This window comes from Pseudophryne corroboree, chromosome 4 (genome assembly GCF_028390025.1).
Source record: "Pseudophryne corroboree isolate aPseCor3 chromosome 4, aPseCor3.hap2, whole genome shotgun sequence".
Classification (NCBI taxonomy): domain Eukaryota; kingdom Metazoa; phylum Chordata; class Amphibia; order Anura; family Myobatrachidae; genus Pseudophryne; species Pseudophryne corroboree.
In genome coordinates this window covers 495831879-495844817 of record NC_086447.1, presented here as the reverse complement: position 1 = coordinate 495844817, position 12939 = coordinate 495831879, and the positions used below count along the sequence as shown (strand labels likewise).

The following is a 12939-nucleotide window of genomic DNA, read 5'->3' as shown; positions in this document are numbered from 1 at the left end:
GATTCCCTGTCCCCGGGTGTTGAAGCCCTCATTTATGCCATTAGAGAGGTGCTTAACATCCCTAATAAGGAGAAAGCAGGCAGAGGAATCGTATTTTAATGTGAAGCCTACTGTAAGTCCTCTGCTACCTTCCCGGTTTCTAAGGAATTAGATTATTCCTGACAAGAAATTTGTTACCCCTAAATGGGTGTTAAATTCTTTCCCTGCAGAGGATAGGAATCTCTGGGAAACCCCATATGGGCAGAGTCCTGCCGGGATCCTTGGGTGAGGGACCTCATATCCCAAGGATACCGGCTGGAATTCCAGGAACTCCCTGCTCCTAGATTCTTCAAGTCTCGCTTATCACCTTCACAGGAAGCAAGGGTTTCCTTACAGCAGGCTGTGCAAAAACTGCTTTCTACAGGAGTTACTGTTCCAGTGCCTCCTCAACAGCACACAAAGGGATGTTGCTCAAGTCTCTTTGTGGTTCCGAAGCCGGACGGCTCGGTACGGCCTATCTTGAACCTCAAATCTCTGAACCCGTATCTTCGGGTGTTCAAATTCAAGATGGAATCCCAGAGAGCAGTGATAGCGAATCTGGAGGAGGGGGAGTTTCTGGTGTCCCTGGATATAAAGGACGCATACCTGCATATCCCAATTTGGCCCTTTCACCAGGCGTTCCTCATTTCTGGACCAACATTTCCAATTTCAGGCATTACCCTTCGGTCTCCACAGCCCAGAGGGTTTTCACAAAGGTTATGGCGGAAATTATGCTGCAGCTATGCATGAGGAGTGTCCAAATAATTCTGTACCTGGAGGACTCCTGATAAAAGCGGTGTCCAGGGAACAGCTGCTGCACAGTATAGACCTGACTACCCGTGTACTTACAGATCACGGTTGGATACTCAATTTCCAGAAATCTCACTTGGAACAGTCTCAGAGAACTCAGTTCCTAGGGATGATCCTAGATACGGTGTCTCAGAAGGTTTACTTTCCTATGGACAAGGCCTCAATTCAGTCTATTTACCTTTGCATCCGTTTGCTGGGCAGGATGGTGGCCTCCTACGAGGCAATTCAGTATGGCAGGTCCATGCGTGACCGTTTCAACTGGATTTTTGGACAAATGGTTGGGGTCTCACCTGCACATGCATCAGTTTATAGCACCACCACCGAAGGCACGGTTATCCCTACTATGGTGGCAACAAGTTCCCCATCTGGTGAAGGGTCGGAGTTTCAACATCCAGTCATGGACGCTGTTGACAACGGATGCCAGCCTCCGGGGTTGGAGGGCTGTGATTCAAGGTGCGCAGTTCCAGGGGACGTGGTCCTCTCAGGAATCTGCTCTTCCAATCAACATCCTGGAACTCAGGGCAATTTACAATGCTCTAATACAAGTCTAATCCCTCCTTCAAAATCAGGCCATCCAGGTGCTGTCAGACAACGCCATGGCAGTGGCATACATCAACCAACAGGGAGGAACCAGAAGCAGGGCTGCAATGCAAGAGGTGTCAAAAATACTTCTCTGGGCGGAAGCCAACGCAAGGGCCATCTCCGCGGTGTACATTCCAGGAGTGGACATGTGGGAAGCGGACTTCCTCAGCAGGCACGACCTCCATCCGGGGGAATGGGGCCTCAACCCTCAGGTGTTTTAACAACTGGTTCACCGGTGGGGTTGTCCACAGATAGACCTGATGGCTTCTCGACTCGACAAGAAGCTCCGTCGTTACTGTTCCAGAACTAGGGACCCGCACGCGGTGGCGGTGGACGCTCTGACGACACCGTGGACTTGCCAGTTCGTTTACCTGTTGCCTCCAATTCCTCTAATCCCAAAAGTTCTCAAAAGGGAAAGGGTTCAGGCAATTTTCGTTGCCCCGGATTGGCCTCGACGGGCCTGGTATGCAGACTGCCTGACCCTGTCGTTGGAGGAACCCTGGCCTCTACCGCTTCTCAAGGACCTTCTTCAACAAGGACCGTTCGTCTATCCGAATTTACAATGGCTACGTTTGACGGCCTGGAAGTTGAGAGGAAAATTTTGACCAGGAAGGGTCATCCCACTAAAGTGGTTTCCATTATGGTTCAGGCCTGTAAGGTGGTTACCTCCAAACATTACCACCGTATTTGGAAGAAATATGTTTCTTGGTGTGAGGGTCCAAAATGTTCTCCTGTGGAATTTTGTCTGGGACGCTTTCTTCTGTTCCTGCAAGCAGGAGTGGATAACAGCCTACGATTACGCTCCATCAAGGTTCAGATTTCGGCCCTCTTTCCATCTTCTTCCAGAAGCAACTGGCGGTACTTCCTGAAGTACAGACCTTTCTTAAGGGGGTGTTGCACATTCAGCCACCCTTTGTTCCTCCCACGACCCCGTGGGACCTAAGTGAGGTTTTGACCTTTCTCCAGTTGGATTGGTTTGAACCCTTGCATAGAGTTGACTTAAAATACCTCACATGGAAGACTGTTATGTTACTGGCCTTGGCTTCAGCTAGGTGTGTGTCAGAATTGGGGGCCCTGTCCTCTAAGAGCCCTTACTTGGTGTTTCATGAGGATAGGGCGGAGCTTAGAACTCGCCCACAGTTTTTGCCAAAAGTGGTATCGGCCTTTCATGTGAATCAACCTATTGTAGTTCTAGTCTTATCCGACTTTTCAGTTGCTCCAAAGTCTCTGGATGTTGTACGGGCTTTGAGGATTTATATCAAAAGGACGGCTCGTCACAGGAAATCTGACTCGCTTTTCGTTCTTTATGATGCTAAAAAAAAATTGGTTGTCCTGCCTCCAAGCAGTCCATTGCTCGTTGGCTCAAATTGACTATCCAACAAGCCTATACTTCGGCGGCTCTGCTGCAGCCGAGTTCAGTTCAGGCCCACTCCACGAGGTCTGTGGGTTCTTCCTGGGCGGCTGCCCTGGGTGTCTCAGCCTTACAGTTGTGCCGGGCAGCTACTTCGTCTGGTGGGAACACCTTTTGTTAAGTTCTGTAGGTTTGACACCTTGGCCAAAGAAGACCTTCAGTTCAGTCAGGCGGTTTTGCAGGGGTCTCCGCACTCTCCCACCCATTCTGGGAGCTTTGGGACGTCCCCATGGTAATCTAGAATTCCCCAGCATCCACTAGGACGTAATTCCCTTTCTTGTAGTCCGTAGTGGATACTGGGCGCCCGCCTCTGTGCTTCGTTTTCTTGCTTACCTGGATGTAAGTGTTCTTGGTTGGGTTTGCTTTTGCTTTCCCTGTTCCATGTTTGATTAGCATTGCTACCCTTCTATAGTTAGTTGCTTTTCTCTGTTTTGGTTAGCCCTGCTATCTTATTGTTGTGTGTTGGTTCGTTACCTCACCGCTTTATGTGTTATATCCTTCTCTCAAAGTATGTCCGTCTCCTCAGGCACAGTTTCCTAGACGGAGTCTGCTAGGAGGGGCATAGAAGGGAGGAGCCAGCACACACTATTAGTTTCTTAAAGGCTTCAGTGGACCCAATCTATACCCGTGGTATTCTAGAATTCCCCAGTATCCACAACGGACTACGAGAAAAGGAATTACCGGTGGGTATTAAATTCCTATTTTCCTCATGATCTCTCTCATGTGCAGGGCCCTCTCCACCCTTTGTTTTCATGTCTGCCATTATATAGTGTACTTTGTATGTCCCAGTTTTCCACACTGCCTGACACTATGGAGCAAAGTATTGCCGTACAAATAAATTACAATAATAATCTAACTGTATTATTCTTTTTGGTATAGTGTGCAGAAGAAGGAGGTATTAATAATGTTTTACCTACCTTATGTAGCTGTCCTTTTCAGCTGATTCTTTTGGGATTCTTGGCCAGGGCTGCCATCAGTGGGGGACTGCCGGACTGCAGTCCTGGGCCCTGTCACCTGGCAGAGAGGGGGAACCCAGCCCAATCCTACCAAAAGCGAGAGGGGGTCCCGGTACTACTACCCGCCAGAGCTCGTAAATCTCTGGTCCCTTGCTTAGTAGCTCCACCCACTACCATCGTGGTGTGGCCCCGCAGGGGCTGGCTGATCTATATTCGTCTGCCTTATACAGGACTTGCTGGCCTACCTGTATTCAGTGTTATACTAAAAACCTAATATCAGACATTTTTCAAAGCAGAAAAATTATCATTCATACACATCAGCACATAAGTCTTCAAATGTTAAGTCTTAGCAAAGGACAGATAAGGTGACAGTGTATATGCCTTTAACTTTCTACAGATCTAGCTGTTTACATCATAACGTTTGTTGAACAATTGCAAGATAAACAGTCCTGCTGTAATAGTTGCATAGTGTACAGATATGTGCTCTTACATCTTTGCTGCTCTCGCGCCAAACGGACCCTCTTGGCACGTGCTGCGTGGCATATTAAGGCTAGATGTATGAGGGCACATCTGTATGTATGATAAAGGGGCTTCCAAACATGTATCGAGTGATTAATTCATAAAATACAGAATGTTTAATTTACCATGGATAGAGAGCGATATTAACTATACAACACGAATTTGTCTTTTTGTCCTTGGCATCTGCAACTAGGATGGTGAAGTGAAGAGTTACATCCTGCCAGATGCCATATGGAAAAAGGCAAATGTCCAATAAAGCATCATTTTTGGCCACATGAACACCATCCTGTTCTCTGGATCTAATAACCCATGAACAATGGGCCTTATGTGCTGATATGAGTTTCTCATTTGAAAACTGAGTTCTTATTTTCGTCATACAGAAGTAATTCTTCATTTTGTTTTAACTATTAACTTTACATACCAGTTATTAGATACCTTTTGTATAATAGTATCTTGCCCTTTTTTCTTAAGTCATTAGTTGAAATTGTGAACAAAATCCATCAGATGGCTAATTCCGGAAAGCTTGGAAGTGTGAAACCCAACAGCCTTATTACCACTAATAAAGGCGGTGTGAAAGAGAGTGAGAAACCATTTGATGCCATGAACAACATTGTGGCTAATTTGCTTTTAAATTTGACCAGGTAATGTCTTTCAAGTAGCTCTAATTGACTGTATGTCAGAACTCTCCATGACTGATAGAAACAATATAATCTGTAAGGATCCCTGCTGCCTGTGCCCATTGTCAGCCTCTGGGCCCAGTGGAAAACAGTGCAACTAGAAAGTGGCCATTTTGGTTAATCACCAAATTGTAGGAGTTGCCTAGCTAAAGAGACAACCAGTAGTGTCTCTTTACACTGGGTGTAACCCAAACTTAGATGGCATAAAGTTTGATCAACATATGTGTATAATTGAAAAGATTCATAAGTCAAAAAGAACAACTTCTATACACATAAATAACATGACAATTGTGAATAAAGAGACTTACTGATGTGTCCACTTACATTTAGCCTCCCTGCATGTTAAACAGCCCCTCTAGTCACGCCATGCCTTGGTTTGACTTGGTAGCACCAAGTGGCTTTTTGTGCCACTTTTTCCATTAAAATGTGTCTTATTCGCAAAACTATGCGAATAGGATGCACAAGAGGCTTCTGCTGATTAAAATGATATGCGGAATCAGAGCCGTAACCAGACTTTTTGGTGCCATGCGCCAGAAACAGAATTGGCGTCCCCCCCACCCCTCCCCCCCCCCCCCCCGCGCACACACACGTTTTTCCAATAGGGACATAAGGCGCAGCCCTGCAAGGCATGACATAATTGATCCCAGAGAAAGGCCATGCTACGATACCCCTTCCCCCCCCCCCCCACACACACATATCTTATATATATATATATATATATATATATATATATATATATATATATATATATACTGGTTATGGGAGGCCCGGCACTCCTTTGAGCCTGAAGTATAACTGCTGCGGTGCCCTCCGGGTGACTCTGGGTCACAAGTATACAGCGTAGATTTACGGCGGCACTCAGACAGTCTCATCAATATGAAGAATCAGGTCATTTATTTAGACCATGGAAACCGACATGTTTCGGGGCAAAACCCCGTCCTCAGGGTCAGACAGCATATTGATGAGACTGTCTGAGTGCCGCCGTAAATCTACGCTGTATATATATATATATATATATATATATATATATATATATATATATTCCACACATTTATAGCACACTGCAAGAAAATGGCTTAAGACACAAATCCTCTTTATACCACATTCATGTGCTCAACCCGAGAGCTTGCCGCCATTCAGCCACAATACCCCTTCTTAATTAACACATTTCACTATACTGCCACATCCAGGGCTCAAACCCACAGCTTTATCCCGCATAAAATCGATGAGATTTCTAACTATATGAAGCTACCTGTACCCCGTAAAAAAAAATAACTAGCACCATAATTGAGCAGATCTATGCAGTGTGCAGCCACACATCCAACAACCTAGATCTACCCAGCTGCACAAAGTACAAGGTAAGCTTCAAATAGTTAAAACTCTCTAGCTTTGCATTCTCTAGCTTTCTATGCAAGGGCAAATAGCTCAATGAATAGAGTGTCTGCCTGCAATGTTATAGGCAATGGGTTCGAATCCTAGGCACATCAGCATCCCGAAATGTAATAAAAGACAGTACAACTGAACAACAAAGCTCTCAAGTCAAGTCCATAAATGCTGTATAGGTATTAGTGACAAAAGGGATGGGGGATGGAGACAGGGATGGTCTGGCCTTCAAAAAGGTGGGAAGCTGCAAATAAAATTAATTAGATCATTCATAACTGACAAATGCTGCCAACAGTGCTCCTTATCCTGCAACTTTATGTGCAGAGCATTCTCCACACACACTTAGTTACGGCCCTGTGCGGAATGATTATATTCTGTGTGCCACCACGGCTGTATCTGCATATGAAATGCTACGCTACAGTGTTTTCCTGGAAAGAAAACAGAGTTGCATGGGACCTTTCAGCTCACTCACACCAGGCATCTCTCGATGTATGAGTACACATCTGTTTAAATTAACTTTTCCACTACAATCTCCTTAAATACTTAAACATGAAAGCACATCTTATACATTGTTGTACTCAATGGATGCTCAAAAGCAATTCAATTTTTGTTTTTTAATCTACAAAAACTTGCTGTAATAACCCCTGCCTCTGGCTGCTACGGTAAATAAAAGCAAGGATTGGTTGATGTTGAATACACAGAAAAAAAATTAAAATACATGACAATTGAGTGTGTTGCATTTAAACATTATATGGTGCAAGCTAACATTCAATACTGTGCTGTATGATACCTTTTTCAAATGTTTTACGTTAACTTTCTTTGCCTTATTCAGCTCAGCAAGGTTTGAAGGGGCACTTAATATGGATCTGAATGAGATTAGCATGAACTTGGTCCCGTTCCCTCATCTACATTATCTAACCTCAAGCCTGACTCCTCTCTACACACTTGCTGATGTAAATGTGCCTACCCGAAGGTGAGATCTATGGCAAGATCCAACTGGATAGTCCTGCTCCACAGTACTGCATCTATCCAGCTGACTACTATTAATACAAACATATATATTGGTAGATGCTCAATTAGCTTAGTGATATCATTCAGGTGCTCGAAAAGGGAGGGGTATTTCTATGCAAGAAAAAAAGGCACCCTGAATGATAACAGTAACCAGATATAAATCCCACATAATAATAGAATTCAGAGATCTTCGTTACACATATTTGCGCAAATGTGTGAATAAGCCCCAAAGCCGCATCAAGGCGCCTCTGTATATTTGGGGTCCCTAGCGCTATATCTAGGTGCAGGGTGTGGCACCCCAAAACACCAACATAAGCCAGAAAGCCCAGCGTAGCATACCAGTGAAAAAACTATAGTGTTATTAAATTAGTATTTAGGAAGCCGAAGCTATAGAGAAAGTGATACAAAAATGAAATGCAATTAAAATAGAGAAATAGTGTTAAAAAAATTAATAAGTGAAAAGTGTTAATAGAATGTAAAGGTATGCCACACTAAGGCCATCCAGCTCAGCCAGTCCAGAGGCACCACACCTCACACCTCCATTACCCCAATCTGGGTCTAAGATTAACCAGCAAGGAGCCACATGATAATGGCTCCTTACTATTATTATGTGGGATTTATATCTGGTTACTGTTATCATTCAGGGTGCTGGGGGAAACAAATGCCTTTTTTTCTTACTATTAATACAATTTAGACTGCACAATATCTATGTATCCAAGTTACTACAACAAAGAAAAATAGCTAAATGGATTGCTTGAATTTGATGTGCTACTGAGCAGTGACATTTTTCATATGTAGTGATTGTTCCAGTTCAACAACAAAAAAATTGTCATACCAGTGCCTTGCACATCTAATAGTATATGGAACCTGTCAAAGGGTATGTACTGTATGTATGAATTTTACCAGCTCCCATGGTTCAGTCTGTGATGCATTCACAGTTTGGTGAATGCTACATAATTGACAACAACAGGGATCATTCAATCCAAAAAGGTATTAACAATGCATTGAGTTTTCAGAGGCAATGCTGAAAGTAACATGGACATAAGACGGGTGGTCTTCTGTTTGCCGGCGGTCGGGCTCCCGGCGCTCAGTATACCGGCGCCGGGAGCCCGACAGCCGGCATACCGACACTTATTTTCCCTCGTGGGGGTCCACGACCCCCATAGAGGGAGAATAAAATAGTGTGGCGCGCGTAGCGCGCCACCGTGCCCGTAGCGCGGCGAGCGCAGCGAGCCCGCAAGGGGCTCATTTGCGCTCGCCAAGCTGTCGGTAAGCCGGCGGTCGGGCTCCCGGCGCCGGGATGCTGGTCGCCGGGAGCCCGACCGCCGGCCAGCCGTAGTGAACCCACATAAGACAATAGAACTTACTGCATCCATGTATGGCAGGGTTTGCTCTGAATATTTCTATTCTCTGAATGCTCATAAATACCCTCAGCACTTACATCGGAGTTCAGTGATGCTTATTTACAGTGTGTTGAAGTCTTCACCAAGTAATGGCTGCAGTTCAGACCAATTCTAAGCGTGCATGTGAGTAAGAGGCTTAGGACTGTTGTTTTTCTCTAACGTCCGTAGTTGATGCTGGGGACTCCGTAAGGACCATGGGGATAGACTGGCTCCGCAGGAGACATGGGCACTTTAAGAAAGAATTTAGGTTCTGGTGTGCACTGGCTCCTCCCTCTATGCCCCTCCTCCAGACCTCAGTTTGATACTGTGCCCAGACGAGCTGGGTGCTTTTCAGTGAGCTCTCCTGAGTTTGCTGAGAGAAAGTATTTTGTTAGGTTTTTTATTTTCAGGGAGCTCTGCTGGCAACAGACTCCCTGCATCGTGGGACTGAGGGGAGAGAAGCAGCCCTACTCTCTGAAGCTAGGTCCTGCTTCTTAGGCTACTGGACACCATTAGCTCCAGAGGGATCGTACGCAGGATCTCACCCTCGCCGTCCGATCCCAGAGCCGCGCCGCCGTCCCCCTCGCAGAGCCGGAAGACAGAAGCCGGGTGAGTATGAGAAGCAAAGAAGACTTCACAGGCGGCAGAAGACTCCGTTCTTCACTGAGGTAACGCACAGCACTGCAGCTGTGCGCCATTGCTCCCACACACCTCACATACTCCGGTCACTGTAAGGGTGCAGGGCGCAGGGGGGGGGGGGGGCGCCCTGGGCAGCATTTGGGACCTCTTTTGGCAAAAGTTAAACATATATACAGCTGAGCACTGTATATATGTATGAGCCCCCGCCAAAAATTGCGGGACAGAAGCCCGCCGCCGAGGGGGCGGAGCTTCTTCCTCAGCACTCACCAGCGCCATTTTTTCTCCACAGCTCCGCTGAGAGGAAGCTCCCCGGGCCCTCCCCTGCAGATACACGGTAGAAGAGGGTAAAAAGAGAGGGGGGGGCACATAATTAGACGCAAAAAACAATATATAAACAGCAGCTACTGGGTTAACATTAAGTTACTGTGTTATTCCTGGGTTTATAGCGCTGGGGTGTGTGCTGGCATACTCTCTCTCTGTCTCTCCTAAGGGTCTTGTGGGGGAACTGTCTTCAAAAAGGGCATTCCCTGTGTGTGTGTGGTGTGTCGGTACGCTTGTGTCGACATGTCTGATGAGCAAGGCTATGTGGAAGCAGAGCGGGAGCAAATGAATGTGGTGTCTCCGCCGACGGCGCCGACACCTGATTGGATGGATATGTGGAAGGTTTTAAATGATAATGTTAATTCCTTGCATAAAAGGTTAGAAAAAGCTGAAGCCTCAGGACAGTCAGGGTCCCAACCCGTGCCTGATCCTATGTCGCAGAGGCCGTCAGGGTCTCAGAAGCGCCCACTATCCCAAATTGTTGACACAGATACCAACATGGATTCTGACTCCAGTGTCGATTACGATGATGCAAAGTTACAGCCAAAATTGGCTAAATCCATCCGTTATATGATTATAGCAATTAAGGATGTGTTGCACATCACAGAGGAAATCCCAGTCCCTGACAAGAGGGTACATATGTATGGGGAAAAGAAGCCGGAGGTAACCTTTCCCCCCTCACACGAGCTAAATGAGTTATGTGAAAAGGCTTGGGAATCTCCAGATAAAAAACTGCAGATTTCCAAAAGGATTCTTATGGCGTATCCTTTCCCGCCAACGGACAGGTTACGCTGGGAATCCTCCCCTAAGGTGGACAAAGCTTTAACACTCTTATCCAAGAAGGTAGCCCTGCCGTCACAGGATACGGCTACCCTCAAAGATGCTGCGGATCGCAAACAGGAGGTTACCCTGAAGTCCATTTATACACATTCAGGTACCTTACTGAGGCCGGCGATCGCGTCGGCCTGGGTGTGTAGTGCTGTAGCAGCATGGACGGATACCGTGTCTGAGGAAATTGATACCTTAGACAAGGATTCTATATTGTTGACCTTGGGGCATATTAAAGACGCTGTCCTATATATGAGAGATGCTCAAAGAGACATTAGTCTACTGGGTTCTAGAATAAATGCTATGTCAATTTCTGCCAGAAGGGTCCTGTGGACTCGGCAATGGACAGGTGATGCCGACTCAAAAAGGCATATGGAGGTTTTACCTTACAAGGGTGAGGAATTTCTGCAAACAAAGGTGTGATTCCGCACCAGTCCCAAAATGATATTGTATGAAACCAGAATTATATTCATATACAGGAATATTCCCTATTTCTCTGACGTCCTAGTGGATGCTGGGGACTCCGTAAGGACCATGGGGAATAGACGGGCTCCGCAGGAGACTGGGCACACTATAAGAAAGATTTGGTACTACCTGGTGTGCACTGGCTCCTCCCTCTATGCCCCTCCTCCAGACCTCAGTTAGATTTCTGTGCCCGGCCGAGCTGGATGCACACTAGGGGCTCTCCTGAGCTCCTAGAAAGAAAGTATATATTAGGTTTTTTATTTTACAGTGAGACCTGCTGGCAACAGGCTCACTGCAACGAGGGACTAAGGGGAGAAGAAGCGAACCTACCTGCTTGCAGCTAGCTTGGGCTTCTTAGGCTACTGGACACCATTAGCTCCAGAGGGATCGACCGCAGGACCCGTCCTTGGTGTTCGTTCCCGGAGCCGCGCCGCCGTCCCCCTTACAGAAGATGGTCCGGAAAATCGGCGGCAGAAGACTTCAGTCTTCACCAAGGTAGCGCACAGCACTGCAGCTGTGCGCCATTGCTCCTCATACACACTTCACACTCCGGTCACTGAGGGTGCAGGGCGCTGGGGGGGGGGGCGCCCTGAGCAGCAATAAAATCACCTTGGCTGGCAAAATAACCACAATATATAGCCCCAGAGGCTATATATGTGGTAATTACCCCTGCCAGAATACAGAAAAAAGCGGGAGAAAAGTCCGCCGAAAAAGGGGCGGAGCCATCTCCCTCAGCACACTGGCGCCATTTCTCCCTCACAGTTCCGCTGGAAGGAAGCTCCCTGACTCTCCCCTGCAGTCTACACTACAGAAAAGGGTAAAAAAGAGAGGGGGGGGGCACAAATTTGAGGCGCAGTAAATATTATAGCAGCTATAGGGGACATAATTCAGTTAGTCCCTGCATTATATAGCGCTCTGGTGTGTGCTGGCATACTCTCTCTCTGTCTCCCCAAAGGGCTTTTGTGGGGTCCTGTCTCCTTTAAGAGCATTCCCTGTGTGTGTGTGCGGTGTGTCGGTACGGCTGTGTCGACATGTTTGATGAGGAGACTTATGTGGAGGCGGAGCAGATGCCTATAAATGTGATGTCACCCCCTGCGGGGCAGACACCTGAGTGGATGGACTTATGGAAGGAATTACGTGCAAGTGTCGACTCCTTACATAAAAAATTTGACGACATGCCAAATGCGGGACAGCCGGCTTCTCAGCTCGTGCCTGCCCAGGCAATTCAAAGGCCATCAGGGGCTCTAAAACGCCCACTACCTCAGATGGCAGACACAGATGTCGACACGGATACTGATACCAGTGTCGACGACGATGAGTCAAATTTAATGTCCACTAGGGCCATTCGTTGCATGATTGAGGCAATGAAAGAGGTTTTACACATTTCTGATATAAACCCAGGTACCTCAAAAAAGGGTATTATGTTTGGGGAGAAAAAACTACCAATAGTTTTTCCCCCATCTGAAGAATTAAATGAAGTGTGTGAAGAAGCGTGGGCTTTCCCTGATAAAAAATTGGTGATTTCAAAAAAATTACTAATGGCGTTCCCTTTCTCGCCAGAGGATAGGTCACGTTGGGAAACTCCCCCTAGGGTGGATAAAGCGCTCACACGTTTGTCTAAAAAGGTGGCACTACCGTCTCCGGATACGGCCGCCCTAAAGGAACCTGCTGATAGAAAGCAGGAGGCTATCCTAAAGTCTATATATACACACACTGGTGTTATACTGAGACCAGCTATTGCTTCAGCGTGGATGTGCAGTGCTGCTGCTGCTTGGTCAGATTCCCTGTCGGAAAATATTGACACCCTGGACAGGGACACTATATTGCTAACCGTAGAGCATATAAAAGACTCAGTCTTGTACATGAGAGATGCACAGAGGGAGATCTGCCGGCTGGCATCTAGAATAAGTGCATTGTCCATTTCTGCTAGGAGAGGC

General features: G+C 46.6%; 1 protein-coding gene across 3 annotated transcripts in view; it reads left to right on the top strand.

The window, feature by feature from the left end:
* The window catches only part of TUBE1 (tubulin epsilon 1), a 147559-nt gene that overhangs the window by 109585 nt on the left and 25035 nt on the right, over positions 1-12939 (top strand). For all 3 annotated transcript variants that reach the window (XM_063917155.1, XM_063917154.1, XM_063917153.1), the window contains 2 exons: positions 4768-4937; positions 7189-7329. In XM_063917155.1, the coding sequence (XP_063773225.1) occupies positions 4768-4937; positions 7189-7329 (311 nt within the window). The remainder of the gene's footprint in view (positions 1-4767; positions 4938-7188; positions 7330-12939) is intronic.